At 42.4% G+C, this 26,739-nt stretch overlaps 1 protein-coding gene across 7 annotated transcripts in view; it reads left to right on the top strand.

The window, feature by feature from the left end:
• The window catches only part of DLG2 (discs large MAGUK scaffold protein 2), a gene marked incomplete at both ends in the record, with an annotated part of 1,956,162 nt that overhangs the window by 928,276 nt on the left and 1,001,147 nt on the right, over window positions 1-26,739 (top strand). For 6 of the 7 annotated variants that reach the window (XM_084247148.1, XM_084247146.1, XM_084247145.1 and 3 more), the window contains one exon: window positions 21,133-21,294. In XM_084247148.1, the coding sequence (XP_084103274.1) occupies window positions 21,133-21,294 (162 nt within the window). The remainder of the gene's footprint in view (window positions 1-21,132; window positions 21,295-26,739) is intronic. The other variant, XM_084247158.1, reaches the window with a different exon arrangement.

Genomic DNA, 26,739 nt, shown 5'->3' with positions numbered 1-26,739 from the left:
AGGAAGGGATCACACTCAGTGAAATAAGCCAGAAAGAAAAAGAAAAATACCGGATGGTGTCACTCATAGCAGGAATCTAGAAAACCTAAATAAGGGACCAGGAAAAAGACTAATTATAATAAAGTAAAAATCACAATCAACAAGCAACTATAAACCAGAGACACACTAAGGGAGGAGAGAAGGGAGTAGGATCAAAACAAGGGGAATGGGAATTGTATGGGGACTATAACCAAGATGAAAATGCATACATTGTACAAAAATGAAAAGTAAAGTAAGAAATATATAAAATTTAAAAAAAAAAGCACTTGGTAAAAAAATGCTGATATCCTTTTGCTACTTTGCTATTATTTCTTAAAAAAAAAAAAAGATTTATTTATTTATTTATACAAGAACTGGGGTATGGGCCAGATGTGCGGGAGGTTGAGAGGATTCACCAGAGCCAGAGCAGGGAACAGAACAAGCAGACGGAAATACACTGCTGAGGGGAGCAGCGGGCGAGACAGGAGAGGTCTGCTGAGCATGTGGGACCCTCGCGGGTGGGCTGGGATCAAACCTGCACTACAGAGGCTGCGGACAGCTTCACAATGCGGTGCTCTACCACCTGCACCACCAAGGAGGCCCCCTTTTGCTATTATTTCTATTCATTTTCAATAAATGCAATTTCAATCTAATACAACTTTTTAAAACTTTGGGCCCAAACTCTGTGGAGGAAACAAATGTAAGAAACTGCCTCCAAGTACTTTATGAACTTAAGAGAGTTGGGGGCCTCCCTGCTGGCCTAGGAATTAAGTCACCGCTATGTCCTGAGTGTGATCCCTGGCCAAATATCTAACCCATATATGGTGCAGCAAACCTCTCCTGTCTCCCTGTTGCTCCCCTCGGCAGTGTATTTCGTCAGTCTGCCTGTTCTATTCCCTGCTCTGTCTCTGGTGAAATCTCTCACCCCCTGCACCTCTGGCCTGTACCCCAGTTCTTCTATGCATAAATAAAATAAAATAATTTTTTAAAAAAGAACTTGAGAGGCATTTATACTTTATCATCGGTCTTCTCTGACTTTGAACCTGCTTTTCCTTTGCCAGTTGCCTTACTACCTCTGTCTAATTGTTTTTTTCATTCTATAAGAGAATTAAGAGTGTCTTATTCTCCAGGAAATTATGCATTTATGCCCCTCAAATTAAGTTCAGTGCACCTCTATGGGAGCCCGTGTTCACTGTTCTTTAATATGTCACTTTATCAATTCTATGATGCACTTTTTAATATCTAGTAGCTCTGAAATTAGGATGTATCTTGTCAATATTTTAGATTGATTTAATTTGTTAGTCTTAGCTGCTGAAAAGAGAGCACCGAGAGGGAATGTGTTTTGTGTCTCTCAATATTATTAGAGCTGGGCCACCCTGGTGGTGCAGCAGGTTGAGCACAGCACTGTGAAGCTGTCCCCCGCCACTACAGTGCGGGTTCGATTCCTGGCCGAGAGGAAAATACCCACATGGCGCAGCAGACCTCTCCTGACACACCCATTGCTCCCCTCAGCAATATATTTCGGTCAGATTGCCTGTTCTGTTCCCCACTCTGTCTCTGGTGAATCCTCTCACCCCCCACACCTCTGGCCTGTACCCCAGTTCTTGCATAAATAAATCTTTAAAAAAAAAGAAGTTGGGACCTCCCTGGTGGCACAAAGGGTTAAGCACTGCACTATGAAGCAATCCGCAGCCATTACAGCATGAGTTAGATCCAGGCCAGGGAACAACCCACATGGCGCAGAAGACCTCTCCTGTCTCTCCCGCTGCACCCCTCAGCAGTGTGTTTTACTCAATCTGCCTGTTCTGCTCCCCACTCTGTCTCTGGTGAATCCTCTAACCCCCCAACTCTGGCCTGCACCCCAGCTCTTGTATGCATAAATAAATAAATCTTTAAAAAAATAAGTCAAGTATCATTAAAAATATATATTATTAGAGCCTATTGCAGGTGGATGACAAAGCTACAAACTCAGCGACAGACTATTTGTAAAAAAGTACAAAGTGAAGATAGAGATCATATCTGTTTGGGAAAGATTAGGAAGACAATTTAACAGAATCTCAAAAAAAATGAAAAGAGTGAATGGTCCCCCTGTGATTAAAGGAACATTGTTCAAAACAGAAGGAAGAACATGAGACAGGAAGGTGGGAGATTTCAGGAAAGAAGCCACTTGGTTAGTTTGAATGGTAGTAAAAACATAAAGAAGCACAAAAAGAAATAGGACATTAGAGAGAGATTGGGAGTGGCATGAAGACCTTGGCAAAATGTCACTTCTGGAGCAGTAGTGCATTCCAAGGTGTTTTCAGTGGGTGTGTGATATGAGCAAACTTGTGTTTGAAGATGTACTTAGTGGCGATTTGTTGAATGAATTGGCTATAGAGGAAATGCAGATAAAGAAACTAATTACTAGGGCCTCCCCGGTGGTACAGTGGTTGAGCTCTGGGCTGTGAAGCTGCCCGCAGCCTCTTCAGCGTTGGTTCCATCTCTGGATGCCGGTGAGGGTCCCAAATGGCGCACAGACCTCTCCTGCCACCCACTGCTCCCCTCAGCAGTGTCTTCATCAGTCTGCCTGTTCTGCTCCCCACTCTGACTGGGGAATTCTCTCATCCTCCAGTGTTTCTGACTGTACCCAGTGCTTGTGTAAATAAATCTTTAAAAAGAAAAAAAAAACTAATTACTAGATGGCTATCATTCATTTAACATTTATTCAGGGCCTATTATATAACTGGTATAGATGCAACAGTAATAAAAAGTTTCAGTCTTTGCATTCATAGATCAAGTCCATAAAGGTAAAAAAGTAAAATGGCAGAAATCATTCTGTGTCTGCACAGGTGGCTTTGAGTCCTATGATCCCAGTCTGAGGTTGGGGTCCAGATGACAGAGGAAGATACTCAGAGGAGGCTTCTGGAAGGTGGTGTCATCTTAGCTGAGTCATGAAGATAAAGAGATGACAGAAAGCATCTGGGAGGAAGCAAGTACAAAGTCCCTGTGGTGATATCATAGACTTACTCTAAATCATAATAATTCAGAATGTTGAAATCATCATTTGTGGGGAGTAGAGTGGAAAAGCATGGAGAGGTTGGGAAAGGAAGGTTGGTGTGTTGGGACAGGGAAGGGAAGAAATGTGGCTGGAAAGTGAAGTAGGAGTCAAGAGCTACATTCTGGGGACAGGAGATAAGGGACTGCTGGAGCAGTGGATAATGATGATGAACAAAAAGAAAAGAACAAGTCCCCAGTGGAGAAAAATCCATTAAGCTTGCTGTAGACTCATTCGCTTGGAAAATGTACTAAATCCTTCCTGTGTGCCAGTGGGTTACTGTGCTAGCTACAGCTGTAGATATATCAAGGAAACCTCATTCTAATGTGAAGTCGAAGATCTCGGCCTTGACTCTGCTGTTGTATCATGTGCTACCAACTTCCCCTAGTCTGGAAGTCATGAGAAGGGAAAGTCATTGAAATTCATCTTCATCTGGGTGTCTTTGTGTTTGGGTGACCAGGGAAATCACAGTGTGGTTAACTAGGTTATTTCTATTTATACTTGTCTCAATTGTATTCTGTGGCCCAGTGAGGATGAAGGGAAGCTTGCAGATCTGGACTATTTTTTTTTTATTGCTGTATTAGTGGGTCCCAACACTGTATATGTTTTAAGAGCATAGGTCTACGTTTTCAAATACATGTTACGTTACCACATCCACCATCACAGTGCTAGTATCCTTCCACCATAGTGCACTGCACTCCGTCTACCGTTCACTCCACCCTCTTCCCAAATATAACTCAGTCACAGTCAGAAGCCAAAGGGTTGTTTTTGTTTCCTTTATTCCAGATATGAATGACATAATTCAGTATTTGATTTTCTCCTAATTTATTTCACTTAGAATAATCCCTTCAAATTACATCCATGTTGTCACAGGTAGCAAGATTTCATGTATTTTTATAGCTACTAGTACCCCGCTTTGTATATGTACACCATCTTTATTGCTCATAGACTTGCCTATGACTTTGAAATCAAAGAACCAAAGTCTCTACCATACTCAAAACAAACACTTGAGCCAGAGGAAAGAAATGCGCATCCCTGAGAGGTAGAAGAATGTGGGCAGTAAAGGTAAGGACTAAGAGGATCGTGAGTATGAATCTCAGCTTTTCCACTAGTTTTTTGAACAAGGCACTCAATTTCTCTCTGCCTATAATTTCGCATTTGTAAAATGAGGGACATGAAATAGCAACTAATTCATAGTTGTGCTATAAAGATTATAGGAAATAATCTTAAATGTTTGTCACATCATAGGCACTCACCCAAAACGTGTGCAGGCCAAGAAGATGAGAAAACTTCACACGTTTTCTTGATTTGAGGCTTCTAACTTAAGAACGTAATGAGTTCAGATGAGCACATTAATAGCACACATATAATTAAACATTCAATTGAATCTTCAAGTATCTAGATTAAGTATGAATATGCCTTCCCCAAAGATGTGTATCTTATTTGGAGATTACTTAAACCGCCATAACTAAATATTGATTATAAATTCGATTACATTTTAAGGAAACATTAATATTTTTATGGCAGTATCCGATTGTCAAATAATCCTCTTTGACTGGCCAGAGTCAAGGCCACACCTCCGTCTTGACCTTCCACATATTCCGTGCTCGATGCTACTGGGGCCGCCTCATCACTGGGTGCTGGCTAAAATCTACAGATGCCACTGGACCACCTGGCATCTTTCCAGGGAGAAGACACCCACCTGTGCTTGCTGCTGGGTTAAGGAAGCATGTGAGAGAGAGAGAAAATAAAGGAAAAATCTGGTGTAGAGCTATATTACCTAATGCAACTGGAATTTTAGCTCTGAGAGATCGTGAATACCTATGTTTGTTTTAAATTACTATATTCTTAACACTTAAAAGTTAGTGATTAGTTCATAAAGTGTTTGCAATATTTTGTTGAATGTGTGGATGATGTTGCTTCTCATTAGGAAGGGATTTTGCTCTCTACAGTGTCAAAGCAGAAGCACATGCCAATGGTTGCCCAGGAAATAGAGAAGCAGGCACACAGCCACCAGGAAGGGGTCCAGGAGATGTTCTGGCTTCGGATGAGCAAGTGAGCTACTTCTGGAAGGTCAACTATGGATAGAAGGCTTGACAGATGTCATTTTTTCAGACAGGGTCTGGGATCCAGAAGCTTAAATGATCCAGAAGTGTAGCTCGAGTGAGTAGCAGAGGCAATTTCAGGACTTGTGTCAGAGACTATTTTCTCACTGCCAAATAAGCATAGGCAGGGCCTCACCTGGTGGCGCAGCAGTTGAGCGCTGGGCTGTGGCGAAGCTGCCCGCAGCCTCTGCAGTGCTGGTTCGATCCCCTGCCCCCAGTGAGGGTCCCACATGGCGTGCAGACCTCTCCTGCCATGCCCGCTGCTTCCCTCAGCAGCGTATTTCGTCAGTCTGCGTGTTCTGTTCCCCGCTCTGGCTCTGGTGAATTCTCTCACCAAAAAAGAGAATGAATATTACAGCAGTGGTGGCAAGATCCTACCCATTCAGACTACCTCCTGCAGAGTGTTTGTGCCGTTCTATAGCAATGTAATGATGCTTGCAATCCTGGAGGATGTCAGGTTCCTGTAACAGTGGTAAGTCTGAGCTGAGTATGTGGAGGGAGATGGAGAGGAAGTAAGGTGCAGTGTGACCCTTGTTAGAATACTTGGAAATATGAGTGTATTATATACTAAATGGGAATAGGCGTTTATTTTCCCAGCATCTCTTAGGAGAGAGAACCTATGCCAAGACATTTATACATTTTATCTCATCAGTTCCCCACTGCAATGCTGTTATGCGTATAATTAACCCAATTTTACAAATGAGGAATCTGTGATTCAGAGAATTTCTGTACTTCCCTGAAGTTGGATTGATGATTTGTGGTAGGGAGAGAATTTAAACTCAGGAAATTGAGGTGTAGGGAATTTGCGTCATTTGACTATTCGTTCTGCTGAAATAAACATTTTGTCTTTTCTGGGCACCGGGCATGCTGAGCAGAACATGCTCTGGCCTCAGCAGTGAGTGACTCGCACTTCCAGAAACTGTAGCAGCTGCACAGCTGGCAGATTGAGTCAGACAGCGACTGCCCACAGATTCTACTGCCTTCGATTGAATCCCGTGGCAATTATCCCTCAATAATTGCTCAGACAGTATTTGAAGTTATGCTTCAAATGGACAAACTAATTGTTGAGTTTGTTCCCAAATCATTGCTTTCATTTCTTGGCAACAAAACACTGACTTCAAACTCTGCTCCTCCCCAGCAAGTTCCTTCCCAAGTACCTCCTCCTTCATTTGTCATCTAAGTCACCCTTGCATCCTGTAGTCAACTCTCAAACTTAACTGAACTGGACTTGGGTAAAGTTCTCCAGGACTGGTGATCTTCCCTCACTATAAAACTTACTTAGAGTTCACTGACCTTTCTCCACTACAACAAAGTGAGTACTTAATCATATCTCACATATTCTATTTTTTAATTACTTTTATTTTCCAAGTAATACATGTAGCTCAAAGAATGAAATTAATAATCAACCAGAGACAACCATTGTCCACATTAACATGTATCCTCCAGACTTCTTCCCTTCCTTGCATGCACATTAATATTTTATTGTGCTTACTGAGGTTGTCACACTACTTGGTCTCCAGCTCCTGGCCAGGGTTGTGAGGAGTCTGGTAAGAATGTTTGGAATCCCCTCATTTGGGTCTTGTGCTTCCTTAGTGGCTTTAACTCAGGACATGCAGAGTAGGGCCAAAGAGGGAACTCTCATTTCCATTTTTGTGTGTCACAATTTTTCCTCCTCTCAACTCCTTGTTCCAGGAAGCCATCAGCCAACCTTCTTTCCAGATGCCTCCGTCTCAAAACTTGAATGATTGCCACCAGATGCAAACCCCCAAAATAACTCTGCTTAATTACCTTCAATACAGTTTTCCATTCCATTCTTAAAACCCTTATAGGCCATATTCAATAACTCCTTCTGTTGTAGAATCCAGATAGGTTTTTATGGTGCATGCTGCTTCCAGGAAGTGCGGGAGTCCTGTGTAAGAGTCTGAAGAACTTGCATCTCCCTGAGTGTAATGCAGCTCTGAAATATTTATCGAGTGTCTGCTGGTCCCAGAAAGAAATTCGTTGCTGGTGGTGTAATAGTGAATCAAAGAGTCTTTACATTCCCCAAAAAAGTAGATTCATATACATGCTTAAAAAAGAAGAAGAAGAGGAAGAAGAAAAAGCCTCAGGGTATCAGTCTTGGTGTTGCAGAAATAAATTCTAGCCTTTACCCAGGCAGGGGAAGAACAAGCAGTACTTCAGGAATGGTGAGGTCAGGAGAAGCTTTATGGCTCATGCATGAGGTCCTAGACCTGGGTAGTCCCGAATGGTCTGAGCACCAGTCTAGAGACAAAGGGTTTCTTTTATACACAACCATCTTACATTGATAACATGGGTCAGTAAGCACAAAAGTTTGTGACAAAAGACAGGTATTCAAGGATGCCCTGGGAGATCAATCAGCCTGGCTGCTGTCTGGCCTTGTTAAAATGTAACCTCCTTTAGGTAATCTCATCTAGATAGGCTTGAGAGAGGCAAAACTTGTTTACATTTACTTTGCATTGTTTACTGCATCAGACCTGTGACTCTTTTAGCAGGAAGCAGGAAAGATTTCATTTGATTAGCGGTTCTCTTTCAATGGAAGAAGCACTGAAAAAGGCACAGCTGAGTGTGCAGGAAGAGCATAATAGAGACCTCCCATAAAAGGGGAGATACCCTGTTCCTGGCCCCCACTCACACGCAGCCACCTTGGACCAGTGCTGGGAACCATGCGCAGACCTGAGCAGCCAGGTGCGGCTGTATCAAACAGAAGGCAGGTGAGCTCAGGGGAGACATCTGAAGGGCCTGAGTGTTCCTTGGCTTTGGATTTACACCGGGGACTTGGAGAAAAGCCACGCAGACACTTGTGAGTGAGAGACATGGGGGGCTGACACTGGCATTTATGACAATGGCATAGAAACTCATGCTCCCCTTGTTACAGGGCAGGGAGAGGGGCAGCCCAGACCCTGCAAACCTACCTGTTCTAAATGGGTTCTGCCATCCACTGCATCAACACAAAACATATGAGACTTTAATGGGAAGGAACTTTAATACAACTAGGAAACAGAACAGGAAAGGCAAAGAATCTAGTTTCTATATCAAGCACCCAAAGTTACCCGTGCCCTCGTGGGTAAAACTCCATCCCAAAGGGATTGGCCCAGAGCAAGGCCCCAAAGCCTGCCACAAGTCCAAAGCATCTTCCAGTGGGGACCCACAGAAAAGGGTCAGAAACAACCAGACAAGTCTGAGAGGAAAAGAGCAAAATCAAAATCAAGATAAAAGCCACCATTGTCACCTCCCCACGGGTCTCACCCACATCTGTGTCACCCCGTCTGTTATAAGGCAGCTTTATGGTGACCAATGCAAGAAAAATTACTTTGGGCTGGTCAACCACAGGTGAAGCTTGGAAACCACGTTGGGCGCCAAGCTGTTATAGGCAGCCCCAATATTGAACGGATTGCCTGGCTGTGGGCCCTCACCCACGTGCTTGAAAGGGACTTATTAATACTCCACTACAGGCATACACAAAAGGTTAATAAAATGTTTATTTACAAGGGAAAAGGAAATAAGGAAAATGTACAACTCAGGGAGAAAATGGGGAAATAAAGTCTTTAATGCGTCCTAACCGATCCGCCGACCTGGAAACCCAAAAAGCACTCTCAGAGCTGGCCGGACACTGTGAGCTGGTGGAGAGCCAAAATGGGGGATCCCCTCCAATGCCCACGTGTCTGGCTTTATACCGACTTGGCTGCTTAACCCCACCCTTAGGTGCCAGCCACCTTCCCTTTGGTGGTGATGGGATTTGGAGTTCCCAGTGTCTTTGGCTTTGGCCTAGGGTGGGGGTGGAGTCCACAAAGCCTGTATGGAATTAGCTGTAGGATATCCTTTTCCCCCTAACACGTCCACGATCAAAAGACAAGCGCAGTTTCTTCACGTGTTTCTTGGCTCCATGTGCCTCCTCCAGGTCTCCTTCTGGCTCTGCATCCTGCTTCCTTCCTCAGTCTCCTCTGTGGCTTCTTCTCTCTGCTCAGCTCCACCCTCCATTTGGGTGGGGCAGGGAACCTGGAACCTCCCCCTTTCCTGGGGACCACCCTGTTACACTCTGAAGTGGATCCTGTCATTCCTGGTTCATTGCTTCAGTTAGCTAAAGTTCAGAGATACTCGGCACGTTACTTCATGCTGCCCTGCTTGTCATGACCAAGATTTGAACGATTTTAATGTTGGAATTCATGCACTTTCTGCTACACTGGGTGGCCTGTTGGACTCACTGACTGTTAGTTTGAAAGCCAACTTTGCCATCTGTTTAATGCTTTGGAGACTCTCTGATGCTGTTTTCTCATTTGGAATCAAAATAGCAATACCTTCTTCCAATTCTTGTGAGAATTACTTATGACAGTACTTCTGAAAGTGCTTTGTAAATTGTAAATAACAACCTGGATGTATGCCTTGTTGTTAAGGTGCAAGCAAAGGGTACGCACAGTCAGAAATGGGGTCCTATTAACTGCTTCATAGAGACAAAGCACACTCTGTGTGAAAGAATCAGCATGCATAGAGAGGGAAGAAAAGAGAAATTTTCCCCAATAAATCAACCCCAATTACCCATCCCCTTGGGAGTAAGTACCCAGCAGAACAGGTTCTGCCTGAAGAGGTGCACCTGAGACCTGAAAGCTTGCCATGACTTCAAGGCCTCTTCTACTGGAGAACCATGGGGAAGGGTTGTGAAGCAGGTTCCAGAAAGCTACAGCAAGAGGAGATGACACATCGAGATAAGGACTGCTGTGATCAGTCTCCCCATGCATCTCCCACCCTTGTGTCTCCCCCGGGTGACTCTCTCTATGTCTCCTCCAAGCATCGCCTTACATGTACATCTTCTTCCTAGCACCACCAGGGTGCACATCTGGCACAGAAGCACGAGCTCTGTCTTTGTTAGCCCACCTGCCTCCCATGTTAAATAGCTTCCCCTGGCCTCTCAGCCCCTCCCGTGTAGCTCCCAGTTGCGAGACCAGGTGGGCTGTGTGTAAGTGGGGGCAGAGGGCATGGTACCTCACCTGACACTGTTGTACAGGTTCATATTACGATTCCACCTTCATTATTTCCCAAGAGCACAGGGCTGCGATCCACTTCTGATTTACGTGGAGAATTTAAGGGCTGCTTAATTCTGCAGTTACCTTTTTCATAAGCATGACCTTCCCTGTGCCCTGGGTCTAAAGTAGAATTTTAGGGGTGATAGCTTGCTTTTCCTGCCCATGTACAGCACAGTTCCTGTATCTTCAGCTAGCCGGGAGAGGGAAGCACTGAGCTAGAGTAAGTTCTCTCACAGATTTTTAATCAGTCCTTTTAAAAGGATCTTAAGATGCATTAAATATTCATGAAAGTGTCCTTCCTGGAGGTCTTCCTTTGTAGGTAATTACAGAGGGTTTAAAATATCTGACAAAGCTCTGTCAGCTGCAAGTAGACAGCTGATTTGTAATTTAATTAACATCCTGACTTGTCCTGTTCCTTGTGGCAAAAAGCAGGAAACTATTTCCTTTCATTTGTGAGATTTGTTTGAAAAAATTCAAATGGAGCACCTGGGAGAGCTTTTCATCTCTGACATCAGTCCTGTTACTTACATCCTGCTCAGATCCTTGAAAAATTCCTCTTTGCTTATCCTCTGGGCCAGCTGTATTGCTGATCTGGGTCATTTTATTTTCTGAAGGGCAGCAGCTCTTTGGAAAGATCTGTGAGTGATCAAAAATCAGTGAGCTTCCAGTCACTTTTATTAGCAATTTGAGTGATGGATTTTGAAACTTTCTTTGTCTAAAGACCACTCATTTATTCAGTGAACATTTACTGAGAACCTACACGTAGCAACTGTAGAGCTCACCAGTCACCTAGACAGGCAGGGTCCCTGATCCCTGGACCCGTGGAAGAGTCAGTCCAACAGGGACGGCGAACATGCAAATAGTCACAGAATTAAATGTAAAATAAAATGCGATGAGTTTTATGAAATACAAATACAGAGTACCCTGAGCTCGGGTCGGTCAGGGAGCAGTCAGGGGGAGTAATGAGTGCCAAAGGACAGTGTCAAGGTGGGGAACAGGCCCTCAGTTGCAAGACCACTCAGGCTCAGGGAACAACAATGGGGTCTATTTAACTAACAGGAGATTGTAAACAGAGTTTCTGAGGTCACAGTGGGCAGGTGTTTGACCTCAGATAGTGTCCTCAGCTTCCAGTAGTCCCAAAGGCTGAGAGGCTCAGCACCATAAAGAAAAGGAGAGCCAGGCCAAGCTTCTCAAAGGAAGGGAAAATTTATTGCACCCCGGGGGAGCTCACAGACCCAAGGTGGGGGATAGATGAAGTGGGGGAGGCAGGCTTTTATAGGGTGAGGAGAGGTCAGGTGGGAGACTGGGTTTGCATGGCAGGAAAATATTCTAGGGTGGGGAGGGGTTTATTGTCTGAATTTTCTAGGAGGGCTTCTGCATTCCTGCACCCAGGTGGGCTTCCTAGCGGGCTTTTGCATTCAGGCCTCCTGCATCAACCTTTCAGGTTTCTCTTGCAGACTTGAGGTAAGGACATCATTTGTTAATATAGTTAACAGAAGCAATGGGATGCTTCTGTTTTGAGCATTTCTTAAATGTCAGACTTTTTTTGTTTTGTTTTGTTTTTTTTAGCAACTATAGTTTCATTTATTTTTGTGTATTTTTTTAAAAGTTTTTCTATATATATATATATATATTTTTTTTGTGTGTGTGTGTGTACAAGAACTGGAGTGTAGGCCAGAGGTGTGGGGAGTGAGAGGATTCACAGGAGACAAAGTAGGGAGCAGAACAGGCAGATCTACTGAAATACACTGCAGAGAGGAGCAGAGGGTGAGACAAGAGAGGTCTGCTGTGCCATGTGGGTAGCTCGCTGGCCAGGGATCGAATTCATGCCGCAGTGGCTGCCAATATAGCGCCCACTCCTGGGTTTGGATTCTGCGCACTTCAGGATGGTGCCAACTCACAGGGGCAGCATGCAGGTTGCACTGAGCAGAATCTGGTCAGTCTTCTGTAGCCTTTGTGCACCCAAGTGGGGCCTGTGGTAGGATAGGACATCTATCTTCCCTATCTCAAACGCTTCTTTGACCTCTATTGTTATTTGAAGGTAATAGAAATATATAACCTATTTATAGTTCTTTCACCATGGAGTCTCCTCCAATGGGCCAAACTGAAAAGATGAAGGAAAAAACAGATTTTAAAACAAGGGCTGGGGCCTCTCTGGTGGTGCAAGGGGTTAAGACACAACCTATGAAGCTAGTCGCAGCCTCTGCAGCATGAGTTCGATCCCCAGTCGACCAAGGAGGAACCCACATGGTGCAGCAGACCTCTCCTGTCTCGCCTGCTGCTCCCCTCAGCAGTGTTTTCCGTCTGTCTGCCTGTTCTGCTCCCCACTGTGTCTCTGGTGAATCCGGAACCTCCCCCTTTCCTGGGGACCACCCTGTTACACTCTCACCACCCCCACCCGTCCTCCCCACACACACATCTCTGGCCTTGTATGAATAAACAAATAAATCTTGTTCTTATATGAATAAACAAATCTTAGAAAAAATAATTATGGCACCCTCTGGGGCCTAAGATGCCCTGCTTTGGGAAAAACTGAAGGTTTTATGCATTAGGAGTTTGTTTTGTCTTTTAGTGGGAGATGGCAGAACCCATTTAGAGCAGGCAGGTTTGGGGATCCCTGGGTGCTCCTCCTTCTGCCCACTAACATAATCTAATCTCCTTTATTCAATGTCTCTTGAAGACTTTCTAAGAATTATTATTTCCTGAAGGTAAAGTTGGTCTTTTAAAACCTTGAGTCCCACTTAGCTTAGAAAAATATTTAAGTGTTCTAGCTCCAGAGGCTGCAGCTAGCCCCACAGTGCTGGGCTCAACCCTTTGCGCCACCAGGGAGGCCCGGTAGCAACTATTTCTTAGAATAGTTTCTAATGCATAGAAAGCACTTAACATGATTCCTGAGACATCAACTATGGCTGCTATTTTGCTGGGTTTTTTTTTTTTAAGATTTATTTGTTTATGCATACAAGAACTGGGGTACAGGCCAGAGTTGCAGGGGCTAAGAGGATTCACCAGAGACAGAGTGGGGAGCAGAACAGGGAGATCAACTGAAATACACTGCTGAGGGGAGCAGTGGGCAAGTCAGGAGAGGTCTGCTGTGCCATGTGGGTAGCTCCCTGGCCAGCGATCTAACTCGTCTGCAGTGGCTGCAGACAGCTTCAGAGGTTGTGTCTTAATCCCTGCACCACCAGGGAGGCCCCTATTTTGCTGTTTTTGATATTGATGTTAGCGGTAGGATTAGCATTCTTCCTAATTTTAACATTTGTGTTAGTGTTAATATTAATTTTAAACAAATGAAAATCATTTTTTCGTTCTAGCCAATGTCAAATCCCAGTGATTTTACTATGCCATGTCGGCATGGTTCCTTTGGAGGCTTGGTGTTGAGTTAATTATAGTAGTTCTCACCAGTTCTTATCTCTTGCTTAGTCATCACCTGCAAAAAACTTGAAGGAATAAAAAAAGGAGGGGGGATATCTGGCTGCAGGAGACAGAATATTGCTTAGGTCCTGACCTTTGTGTGCTTCCCTTTTTTCCAGGACAGATAGCAATCTGCTCTTTAGCCTTGTGCCCTGCCACACCCTACCTCACATCAGAACCTCCATCCAAATCCTGCATCGGGTTCCCCAGAAGTGACCTGCAATGAGGGGTATTGGGTGCCTGCTTTATGGCCCGCACTTCCCAGGAGAAAGCAGAGGGAGTAAGGGAAGCGCCAGGGGTTCTGCAAGGATCCTGGCCCAGGTGCAGTGTCGCTTGGGCACCATCAGGTGCTTTGGAGTGTAATTTCCTCTCAAGATTTGTTTCACTTTGAGGTGTGATGTGTACCCTTAAAGTATAACCCCCAGGCACATCCAAGACTTCAATTGCACAGAAAAATCTTCCTGAATAGTATGCAAATGTAGGCTTTGAATGGTGAAAGGAACTTCCCCACTTCTAGTTGCAGAAGCAATAGTACCTCTTGCAATCCACTTCAAGATCTCATTGTTCTCAAAACATGATCCCTTTTTTTTTAAGATTTTTATTTATGCATACAGGAAGCGGGGTACAGGCCAGAAGTGCGGGGGTGGTGTTGGGGAGAGGATTCACCAGAGACAGAGAGGGGAACAGAACAGGCAGACTGACTGAAATACACTGCTGAAGGGAGCAGCAGGCTAGTAAGGAGAGGTCTGTTGTGCCATGTGGGTTGCTCTCTGGCCGGCCTGGGATCAAACTCATGCTGCAGAGGTTGCAGATAGCTTCACAGTGCTGTGCTTAACCCCTTGCACCATCAGGGAGACCCACATCCCTTTTCTGACTAATCTCTCTACATATTGTTGCCTTTGATTGATGCTTGGAATATCCCTTATTTCTTTATATTGTTATTTTAGACCCTATTTCACACTGGGATGACTCAGACAGTTAGAAGCATCCCTTTCTGTTCCCTCTGAATTCAGTTTACACTTAAAATTATTTTCACACTGTGTGGTGACTTAAAGCGCACATGTAAAGCACTTAGTAATTGATGGTCTACTCAAGAACAAGAAGTGGCTGACTCTTGCTTGTATTCTTAGCACATATTAGTGAAAAGAATGATAAGGAAATAGATATGTAATATGTTACTAAAGAATCTATACGCCTTTAAAATTTGTGGCAAGCAAATAATATGGTTGCTTTTTTGCTTGAATCTGTGTTCATAATGTTTTACAATGAAGAAGGTTGTATTCTGCAGCTAAAATAACACTATAGGGGGCTCCCTGGTGGTGCAAGGGGTTAAGTACTGCACTATGAAGCAGTCCGCAGCCTCTGCAGCACAAGTTCGATCCCCGGCCAGGGAGCAACGCACATGGCGCAGCAGACTTCTCCTGACTCGCCTGCTGCTCCCTTCAGCAGTGTATTTCAGTCAGTCTGCCTGTTCTGTTCCCCACTGTCTCTGGTGAATCCTCTCACCCCCCGCATCTCTGGCCTGTACCCAGCTCTTGTATGCATAAATAAATAAATCTTAAAAAAAATAACATTATAACTTACGTAACTAATACCTATTTCATCTATTGCAAAATTGCCATTCATATATTTATGCAAACAAATATGTATTGAATATATACACCAGGCCCTTGCCTAAGGACTGAAGATATGAAGATAAACAAGACACAAATAGTCCCAGTCCTCAAAAAGTCCTATAATCCAAAGGAAAAGTACAAAATACTACATATAGCATCACAAAGTTTTATTTGTAAGGTAGGGAGTTGTGGCAATTCATTGCAATTCAGACTTCCCTGAAGGGAATGTTTGGTGAATGTTAAGATACACAAATCTACTAATAAAAGATGAATTGAGCATCAAGATTGTTTTTGTATTTTCAGGCCCTGTTAGCATTTAAAATGGGTCCTACATTTATGAAAATAATTTGAAATTTTGTTTGTGATACCATATAAATTCAATTAAGTTAGTTATTTGTATGTTGGTAGTTATTTATCAAAAACACAGTGAGGCATGTATTGCCTCACTATGAATGAAGTATTTGTCTAAACCAGCTGAATCCTACTAAAGGAATCCTTGTGGAGACACAAGTCATCTTTTTAACATAGCAAATAATTTGCCCTTGGTGTCCTTGGGTCTTCACATCAGATGGAAAACATTCCCTGAATCGATGAGTGACATAATTGGACTTTTAAGAAGTTTAAAGAACCCTCCATCATAGCAGTGTTAGCCACAATCACAAAAAAATGGAAGCAAACTAAACACCCATTGACAGATGAATGGATAAACAATCAGTAGCATATGCATGCTACTGATGGACTGATCAATTCAGTATTCAATATTCTATCTTAAAAAGTAAGGGCATTCTAGTGATACTGGAATTGTAGATTTTCAGGCCTAGTCTCCCAGCCAGGAATGGACCCTAGGCTGCAGGGGCAGCGCTGAGACCCAGCCACTAGACCACCACGGGTTGGTGTCTCATGAAGCCACAGCAGGAACTTCACAGACACTCAGGCAAACAAGGGAGAAGAGGCAGGTTTGTTTAGAGAAAGAAAAAGTTTATTGAGGAGAAAAGGAACAGAAATAAAGTGGGACTCCCAGGCCATGGCACCAGGCCAGGGAGGGACAAGGAAGCCACAGTGGAGTCATGTCTCAGGGAATATAGACCTTCTTTCCCTCATTATTCTAAAGCCCCACCAGTCTCTATGTGATTGGTTAGTTCTCCGTGATCTCACTCACGGCCTCAATGTCTCTGTGCCCGAACTAAGTGTCTGTGTCCCAGCCCTAATCTTTTTTCTTCATTCTCCTCTATTTGGAATGTATTGTTGACCCCAAGGTCATAAAGTAAGTCCCTAATGTCATAAGTCCTGGGGTGTTTTTTTAGTCCCCTTTGGAATTTGTGGCCCTTATCTCTGGAGCCTTCCTTAACTCTCCTGAAGTCCCTGCACTGTCCTTGAGGCTGCCTAATTATCCCTAACTTGCCCTAGGATTCACTAGCACACACTGCAGTGCAGATGAACCTTGAGAATATTATACTAAATGAAATAGGCCAGCTGGGACCTCCCTGGTGGCTTAGGGTTAAGTTTCAGAGCTATCGCTGCCATGGCCTGAGTTTCATCCCCAGCCAGGGTTCTAACCCATGTATGGTGCAGCAGACCTCTCCTGTTTCATCTACTGCTCCCCTTAGCAGTGTACTTCAGTACACGGAAATTCCTCTGGTGAATCCTCTCTGGTGAATCCTCTCGCCCCCCCGCACCTCTGGCCTGTACTCAAGTTCGTCTACAAATATATGTATGTATATATATATATTATATATATATATATATAATATATATATATATATATAAAGAAAAAAAATAGACCAGTCACCAAAAGGCAATGTTATGACACTATTGAGATCAGGTGTCTATAGTAATCAAATTTATAGAAACTAAGTAGAATGATGGTTGTGAGAGAGTTGAGGCTGGAAAAAATAAGGGGTATCCTTTTTGTAGGTGAAAAGTTCTGGAGACTGGTTACACAACAAGAGCAATATACTTAACACTACTCAACTGGATGCTTAAAAATGGTTAAGATGGCAAATTTAATGCTAATTGTATTATAAAATTTAAATAAACACCTGAAGTAATGATGTGTTTATATTTATAAAACAATCCCAATATGCAAGTGTGAGATAAAGGACTTCAGAAGCATGGAGAGGTCAACTCCTCTCCTGGTATTGGTGGTTGTTTTTGTCAGGTTTGGGATCCCTAGAGTGCTAGCTAACTTCCACAGAGCAGGAAGCTGAAACCTTCCCAGTATCTGCCTTAACAAGCAGTTGCTTTTTCGTCGATAAACAAGGTCTCTGTCTCAATTGCCCCCACCTTTCCATCCGCCAGGGTCATTATAATACCAATATATATGACAGGGTAGTTGACAGCAGGCTTAATTAGCTTGAGTTCTGTCATGTGGACAAAGGGAGCGATTGGAGGGTTTAAAAGGACTTTGTCAATCAACCATCCTGAAAGTCTCCTGGTGTAGTGCAGAGAATGAACAGAAGTGGGTGATCTTAGCAGCAATCTACCCATCGGAGGCTTTTGCTGTGGTCCAGCTAAGAGCAGCTGAGAACCTGAAATGGACAGTCGTCGTGACAGGTTGGTAGTGTGAAGGTGCAGTAGATTCAAGCATAGCTTAAGATATAATTAGGCAGACTCAGTGATCTATTAGGTTGGCAGATGGTACGGGATGAAAGAGGATAGAGTCTGACTTCTGCTTTTCTGGCTGGCTGACTGCATAGATAGGAATGCCTCCCATGGAGAACCGAAGAAGGGGAGGAGGCGTGGACTCAGATGGGCTGAGAACCAGGGACATTAAAATGGGCATAAGTATGACATTGTTCCACACCCAGTGAATGCTTACTAATCAAGAATGAATATTAAACTCACCACATTTCTTAGGCAGATTAGCCTCTCAAATTATTCACAGGTTAAGAAAAGCAGATGGATGTTATTTTGCAGTTCACAGAAATACACAAACGTCATTTTGTTGGTATTCTCAGCAATGTTTTTCCACCAAGCAGCTATTCAGTTATCAGACATGGGTTTCATCTCCTTCTGGAAGAAGAACAGGGACGGATGATAATAGAAAGAGGAGTCAGATCCTAATTATCTGCATGGGGTCTCAACCCTGATACACATTCTTTAGGTGACTCTGTACAGGCTCCTTAACTTCTCAGAGTGTGGATTTTCTCATCAGTAAAATGGAGCATCATAAGTAGGAAAGACTATATTAAAGGAAGTGTATGTGAACCATTTGCAAATTACAGTCAACATTATTGGCTATATATATTTTTTGTTGTTAGTTCTGAGATTAATACAAGCTTGGAACATTGCAGAACAGTGTGCTTCCCTGGAAAACACAAAGTCCTGATCACCAACATCTGAGTAAGAGTAGACAACAGATGGAATTGCCTGGTCTGGGTGATTGATTCTTCTTATTACTGTGAGATTGTGAGTCTGACTGTCAGTGGATATCCAAAAATTCATATTTTAAACTTCAAAAATGGATAATGCAGTGAAACAGGGCTTTGGGGTTCTATAGCAGCTCAAAGGACTGTTCATTAGAGGACAGGTAACTGTGGGTTTTCATCTGGGTGCACAATTGCAAGACCATTCAGGCTCAGGGAACAACAGTGGGGCTTATTTAACAAACAGGGGAAACATATAGTTTCTAAGGCCCCAAATAGCTGGCTATCTCTCCCTAGGTTGTGGCCACAGTGTCCAGAAGTCCCAAACAAAAGGCCACTTGTTCAAGATGCTGCTGTCCTGCCAATGAGACCTTGAAGCTCGTGGCATGATGATGGTGGCAAACGATGGGCCCGGATGCCACTCACCACAGGTGGAGGCACTCGCAGCCTCAATGTGAAGGTCAGAATGGACAGCAATGAACAGGAACAGGCAGCAATGGATGCAGTAGCACCAGGAGGCAGTGCTAGATGACCAGACACACCTTGTTAACACCTCTCAAAAGTGACATGGACACAGACTGCAGGTCCTGGTCAGCAGTGCTGGCCAGCACTGACCAACAGTGCCAGTCACCCATTCAGGATCACCTGAATGCAGGCAGGCCTTTTGCCGTGATTTTGAAGTTCTCTAAAAGAAAACATCATCCCTGAAAATTATAATTTTTTTAAAGATTTATTTATTTATACAAGAAGTGGGGTACAGGTCAGAGGCATGGGAGGGTGAGAGGATTCACCAGAGACAGAGCGGGGAACAGAACAGGCAGACTGACGAAATACACTGCTGAGGAGAGCAGCGGGGAGACAGGAGAGGTCTGCCGAGCCATGTGGGACCCTTGCCAGCTGGCCGGGATTGAACCGGTGCTGCAGAGGCTGCAGACAGCTTCACAGCACTGCCCTCAACCGCCTGTGCCACCAGGGGAGGCCCCAAAATTATAATTTTTGGCCTCAGAATCTAACTAACCAAAATCAACACTCCTTGTTTTGGGGTCTGAAAAGAACAGAAGATTGTCGGCCTTTTGATTGTTGGCCAATACAGATGATATTCACAGCAAAATTTTCTCTCCTTCCTTTTTTTTTTTTTCTTTTAAAAATTTATTTATTTATTTATACAAGCACTGGATAAAGTCAGAAGCGAGGGAGGGTGAGAGAATTCACCAGAGCCAGAGCGGGGAACAGAACAGGCAGAGTGATGAGATACACTGCTGAGGGGAGCAGAGGGCGGCAGGAGAGGTCTGGGCACCATGTGGGACCCTCGCCCTGTGGCCGGGGATCGAACCGGTGCTGCAGAGGCTGCAGGCAGCTTCGCAGCCCAGCGCTCAACCACTGCACCACCAGGGGAGGCCCAAAATTTTCTCTCCTTTCTAAGGGAACTTAAGCTTTTCTCATAAACTGAAACAAAATTAAGTTTTCTGAATGGGATATACCCTAATTCTGTTTTTTGGTTCTTGTTGTTGATTAACACTTTTAAAAAAATTATTTATGTATGCATACAAGAACTGGGGTATAGGCCAGATTTGTGGGGGGTGAGAGGATTCACCAGAGACACAGTGGGAAGCAGAACAGGCAGACTGACTGAATACACTGCTGAGGGGAGCAGCAGGCGAGACAAGAGAGTCTGCTGCGCCATGTGGGTTGCTCCTTGGTTGGCCAGGAATTGAACTCTTTGCTGCAATGGCTGTGGACAGCTTCATAGATTGCCTCTTAACCCTTGCGCCACCAGGGAGGCCCTGATCAACACTTTTGTATTCTTTATCACTTAGTTAGAAATTTTAGTGATTTGAAGGTTATCTCTTTGCATACTCAGGTAAATTGTCTGAAAAGCATATGTTATCACTCTTGATAGCACATAAGTTCCCTACAAATTAGAGCTCTCCTATGAAATCTTTTGTAAGTCAAAATGGCATAAAGAGAAGCAATTACCATTAATTTATATGGAAATGTTTTTGATCACTCCCAGGCTATCAAATCAGCTACTAAATCATACCAAATAACAATAACCAAGAGGAAAGCAGGAATGATAGGATATGATGCACAGCCTGTATCAAGCAGTTCCCAGGGAAGGAGCTTGGTTGTACCAACCACTCTCACACTTAGGGTTCATATACCCTATTTAATTGTTGCTGCAAAACAAATGCTGAATGTGTTTTGACTTTTAGCCTTTACCATAAAAGCATAATGCCTCTTTGGATTTCTTTTGGTTATGGAAAACAGGTGCTCATGTAGGTCCTTGCTCAAGCAAAGTATATAATGAGAACTTTTGAAAAGTGGGGGATATCTGTCAACAGTCATAGTACAATTTTAAGCAAAGACAAGTTATCAGCATTGATCAATACCGGTGGTTGGTTCAGTTTTGCTTGCACTTGACCTGGCTCATGATAACTATCAAAAGTGTCTACAGCAAAGTGATTTTGTTGACATCAAAAATAGGAACACAATGTGTCCTTTGCAAACACTGATGCTTTTTGTCTTTCTTGTCTTTTCTCCCAGAAGTATCGCTATCAAGATGAGGATGCTCCACATGATCATTCCTTACCTCGACTAACCCACGAAGTAAGAGGTCCTGAACTGGTGCATGTATCAGAAAAGAATCTGTCTCAAATAGAGAATGTCCATGGATACGTCCTGCAGTCTCACATCTCACCTCTGAAGGTCAGTCAGATTCCTCTGTAAGCTGGCTGCAGTGGTTGGTCTGCATTGCTAAGGGAGATGCGTGCCTATCTTGTTAAGTGAAGCTTATTCAGAAACACTGTCATGGCTGCCAATGGCCAAAGAGTCGTTCGGTGGTTTGGAGGCTGATCTGGAATTCCTGGTGCGGAGCAGTTGTTCTTGCAGTTGTTTGCATGTCTGGAAATCCCTTCCAGTTGCTGAACATAGGCTGAGGAAGGAGGCAAGATTGAAAAATTGAAAGGGAGAAATAAGTTAGGCATATATTGTAAAAGTCCAGGTATGCTTCAAGACTTAATGTTCAAGTGCTATTTCTCCATCTCTGTTCCTGGTCCAAGATAAAACAAAGAGAGTGACTATAATAGCATAACACCTAGTAACTGCCTTACTGTCCACACTAAAAAGGGACATATGTGAGCTGGTTCATCCACACCTCTATTTTATTCTCCATTTCCATTTGGGTGTAATACTTTTCCAACACTTTCTATTTTTGTTCTTTAATCAAAAATTTTCTTTATAAATGGTATCCATTAAATAAGAGTAAGGCTTCTTGTGCTCCTTGGTTGCAATTTACTCTGCCTTCTTATTAGCTGATGCTATGAGATTTTTGTGCTTTAGATAAAAGCAAGTAAATGTTGATTAAAGTTAAAAAAAGAAACACAGAACTATAGTCAATGATGTGATAGAAGAGGCAAAAACATACTACCAAGTGATATTTAGTAGAAAATGTTGTGTTTTTTTTTTCCTTTAGTTAGGCAAAACATTCAGTTTTCCACCTACTCAGGTACCACAATAAAAGGCATAGGTATAAAGGTGACCCCATAAATTACTTATTAGGTCTTATTATACCTTTCAAATCATCCCCAAAAGTCTATGTAATGCTTAATATAGCTCCAAATTTTGGTACATTTTAAATACCCTGGTAACATAAAAATGGATTGCTCTTTGTAGCTACTAACTGTTAATTAAAACATTTGGGTAACTGTCAAATTCCAGAGAATAGTTTGTAATATGTAAAAATACATACATACTATACCTCTGGTACTCATGTGTGCAGTTCTTTCCAGAATCACTTTGAAAATCATTGCATGATTAATGGAAATAGGTATTTTTAACCTAGAGAAGAACACATTGAAGGTTGGGGGGCAATCAAATTTACCTTTTTATACCTCAAGGCCCATGACAAGGGAGACACGGCACAAGAACCCAAGAACAACTGTGATGACCACAGGGATGTGTTCAGGATCACCATGAGAGCACAGTGCCTAACAGTCCAGTCCACCACAAATAAGGTGTGGACTCCTTTGTGAGGCAGGAATTCCCTGTTCCTGTAATTGTCCAGGCCAGGATGATGGCCTGGCAGTGGGATTGTGAAAAGGAATTGTTCTTTTGGAGAGGGACCAACAAAATGTCTCTATGGCCCACTTTCAGTCCAGGAATCGGTGATTCTGTTCTGTGGTCAGAACAATGCCTTCCTTCTTTGGGGAACCTTTCATCTTTGCCAACAAAATGCTCATCCTTTTCTTTTCTTTTAAAGATTTATTTATTTTTATACAAGAGCTGGGGAACAGGCTAGAGAGGGTGAGAGGATTCACCAGAGACAGTGTGGGGAGCAGAACAGGCAGAGCTACTGAAATACACTGCTGAGGGGAGCAGCGGGTGAAACAGGAGAGGTCTGCTGCGCCATGTGGGTTTCTCCTTGGCCAGCCAGGAATCGAACCCATGCTGCAGAGGCTGCAGACAGCTTCCTAGTTCTGCGCTCAACCCTCTGCACCACTGGGGAGGCCCCAAAATGCTCATCATTACTGACCAGCATGCTGGTTTACTGACCAGTATAAATTAAGGATGTGGCTGGGAGAGTGGATTGCATTAAGAGTTACTATCTCAGTTTTGTTTTGTTTTTCTTTATAACTGGCTGAAAGAAGTCCTGTAAGAACCTTTGTGGAGCTTATCATTCTATTTTTTTTTCCTCTATGGAAACTCATTTTTATCCCCTTCTTAACACTTGTTTTAAAATCAATTTTAGAATATAGCTCCCAAAAGTTTTAAGCTGAGTATGAAGCTGTCCTAAATCTAAGATATTGTAAAGCTAACCTGATTATGGGTTAAAAAAAAAAAAAAAGAACAGTTAAAAGCACGATGGCATCTTCATTCAATCTTGAATATATATATGATAATATAATTATCTGGACATCTACGGATCAAGTCATTACGTGCAATACTATTTAATGCCTGATGTGGAAAATGTTAGAGTTGAAAGAAATACTTCCTTTTTCTGAATGAAGATCAGTTCTCGAATATTAAGGAATCTTCCCTATTTCCCTTTATCTCGTAATTTTTGGGAATCTGAGAGTTAAGTGTCTTCACTTAACTGGAGGTTTCCTTAACTTGGTTTTTAGGGTTTTTGGTTTTTGTTTATTTTTTTTTTTTGGTTTGTTTCTCCTTTCTAATTTCTTATTCTGCAATTTAATGTGTATATATAGTGATTTTTACTTTAGTGATGTCTTTTATTGAGGACCTCTCAGGTCAGTTTTAAAAATAACCACCTATGAATAGTAAACCATTGCTATGAAACACTGGGGTGGGAATAGGTCTTCCTTCCTTTTTGGAAATACCAAATCTATGGTGAAATCCCCAAGATATTGTGAAGTTGGTGCAGAAGTGAGTTCATCCAAGACATACACCTGGGCGCTGATGGCGATTTTAGGGCCAAGACTTTTGCTTCATGACCCCAGAGAGGTATTGCTTATGCTAAGCAATATATACTTTTAAGTCTCTTTTAAAAGAGACTCTGTGTACCTTCTATCAGTAATATTGAAAGAGATTAGTTTGTACAATATTTTAGGAACACAAAAACCCTGATCTTAATTTTGCCAGTTTTATGGTGTGAATACTCCCACCATGGCTGAATTCAGGTGACAAACCTGAAGCTCCTGAACATATCTGGAAAGGCAGCTGTGTGGGTAGCACAGTTCTGAAATGTTAGGTTTGTGCACATGTGCTTTTGTAGCAACAAGACACATTTCCTTTTATTTATTTTTTTAATTAATAAATTTTATTTTTATATTCCCCATACAATTGCAATCCCATTCTGACCCCAATCCCTCCCCTCCCGCCCCCCACCCCCCAAAAAGTGTCTCTGGTTCATAGTTTTTGTTGATTTTGATTTTCACTTTCTTATAGTTATTCATTTTCCTGGTCCCTTATTTAAGTATTCTAGATTCCTGCTATGAGTGAGACCATCCGGTATTTTTCTTTTTCTTTTTGGCTTATTTCACTGAGCATGATCCCTTCCAGCGTCATCCATGTTGCTGCAAATTGCATGTGTTTATCTTTTTTGAATGCTGAGTAATATTCCATGGTATATATGTACCATATCTTCTTGATCCAGTCATCTATTTTTGGGCATTTGGGCTGTTTCCAAAGCTTAGCTATTGTAAACAGTGCTGCTATAAACATAGGGGTGCAGGTGTTCTTTGGAATTGATGTTTCTGTGTTCTTTGGGTAAATATCTAGGAGTGGAATTGCTGGATCCTGTGGAAGCTCTATGTTTAGTAGGTCCAGAAATCTCCACACAGCTCTCCATAGTGGTTGGACCAGTTTGCACTCCCACCAACAGTGCAGAAGAGTTCCTTTTTCTCCACAACCTCGCCAACATTTGTTGTTGCTAGTTTTTTTAATATGTGCCATTCTCACTGGTGTAAGATGGTATCTCATGGTAGTTTTGATTTGCATTTCCCTGATTACAAGTGATGTTGAACATTTTTTCATATGCCTGTTGGCCATTCGCATTTCCTCTTCAGAGAAGTTTCTTTTTAGCTCCTCTGTCCATTTTTTGACTGGATTATTTTCTTTGTTGTTGTTGAGTCTCATCAGCTCTTTGCAGATTTTTGTGATCAGTCCTTTATCATTAGTGTTGTGTGCAAAAATTTTCTCCCAGTTGGTGGGGTTTCTCTTTGTTTTTGTTATTGTCTCTTTTGCTGTGCAGAAGCTCTTTAATTTGATGTAGTCCCAGCTGTTTATCTTTGCCTTCACTATCACTGCTTTGGGTGATGTGTCTGTAAAGATGTCTTTGATATGCAAATCACGTAGTGTTTCGCCTATATTTCCTTCTATGTATTTTATGGTTTCAGGTCTTATGTCTAGTTCTTTAATCCATTTTGAGTTGATTTTTGTATATGGTGTGAGGTAGTGGTCAGGCTTCATTCTTTTGCATGTAGCGACCCAGTTTTCCCAGCACCATTTATTGAACAAACTTTCTTTGCTCCAATGCATAGTCTTTGCTCCTTTGTCAAATATTAGTTGACCATAAATCTGTGGGTTTATTTCTGGATTTTCTATTCGATTCCATTGGTCTGTATGTCTGTTCTTGTTCCAATACCATGCAGTTTTGATGATTATGGCTTTGTAGTAGAGTTTTTCAGGAGAGCTTTGGCTATTCGGGGTTTTTTGTGATTCCATATGAATTTCATCAATAATTGTTCTATTTCTTTGAAGAATGACATTGAAATTTTGATTGGAATAGCATTGAATCTGTATATTGCTTTTGGTAGGATGACCATTTTAATAATGTTTATTCTCCCAATCCTTGAGCAGGGGATGTTTTTCCATTTCTTTGTGTCTTCTTCTATTTCTTTTAACAGTGTTTTATAGTTTTCTTTGTATAGGTCCTTTACCTCTTTTGTTAGATTTATTCCCAAATATTTGATTTTTTTTTGTTTCAATAATAAAAGGGATTTTTTTTTTATTTCTTCTTCTTCAGATTTATTGTTTGTATATAGGAAGGCTACTGACTTTTGCGTGTTGATTTTGTATCCTGCCACTTTACTGAACTGATTGATGAGTTGAATTAGCTTTTCTGTGGAGTTTTTGGGGTTCTCTATGTATATTATCATATCATCTGCAAAGAGTGATAGTTTGACTTCTTCTTTTCCTATTTGGATTCCTTGGATATCTTTCTCTTGTCTTACTGCTCTGGCTAGGACTTCCAGTATTATATTGAAAAGCAGTGGTGAAAGTGGACATCCTTGTCTTGTTCCAGATCTTAATGGAATTGCTTTCAGCTTTTCACCATTGAGAATGATACTGGCTGTTGGCTTGTCATATATGGCCTTTATGATGTTGAGGTACGTTCCTTGTATCCCAAGAATTTCAAGGGCTTTTATCATGAATGGGTGTTGCACTTTGTCGAAAGCTTTCTCAGCATCTATTGATATTATCATATGGTTTTTATATTTCTTTTTGTTGATATGTTGGATAATGTTGATTGATTTTCGGATGTTAAACCATCCTTGTGTCCCTGGAATGAATCCTACTTGGTCGTGGTGAATTACCTTATGGATACACTGTTGGATTCTGATAGCTAAAATTTTATTGAGGATTTTTGCATCAGTGTGCATTAGGGAGATTGGCCTATAGTTTTCTTTTTTT

Source organism: Talpa europaea, assembly GCF_964194135.1.
Source record: "Talpa europaea genome assembly, chromosome: 1".
Classification (NCBI taxonomy): Eukaryota; Metazoa; Chordata; class Mammalia; order Eulipotyphla; family Talpidae; genus Talpa; species Talpa europaea.
The sequence above is the reverse complement of the archived record's forward strand: the minus strand, read 5'-3'. Positions and strand labels throughout refer to the sequence as shown.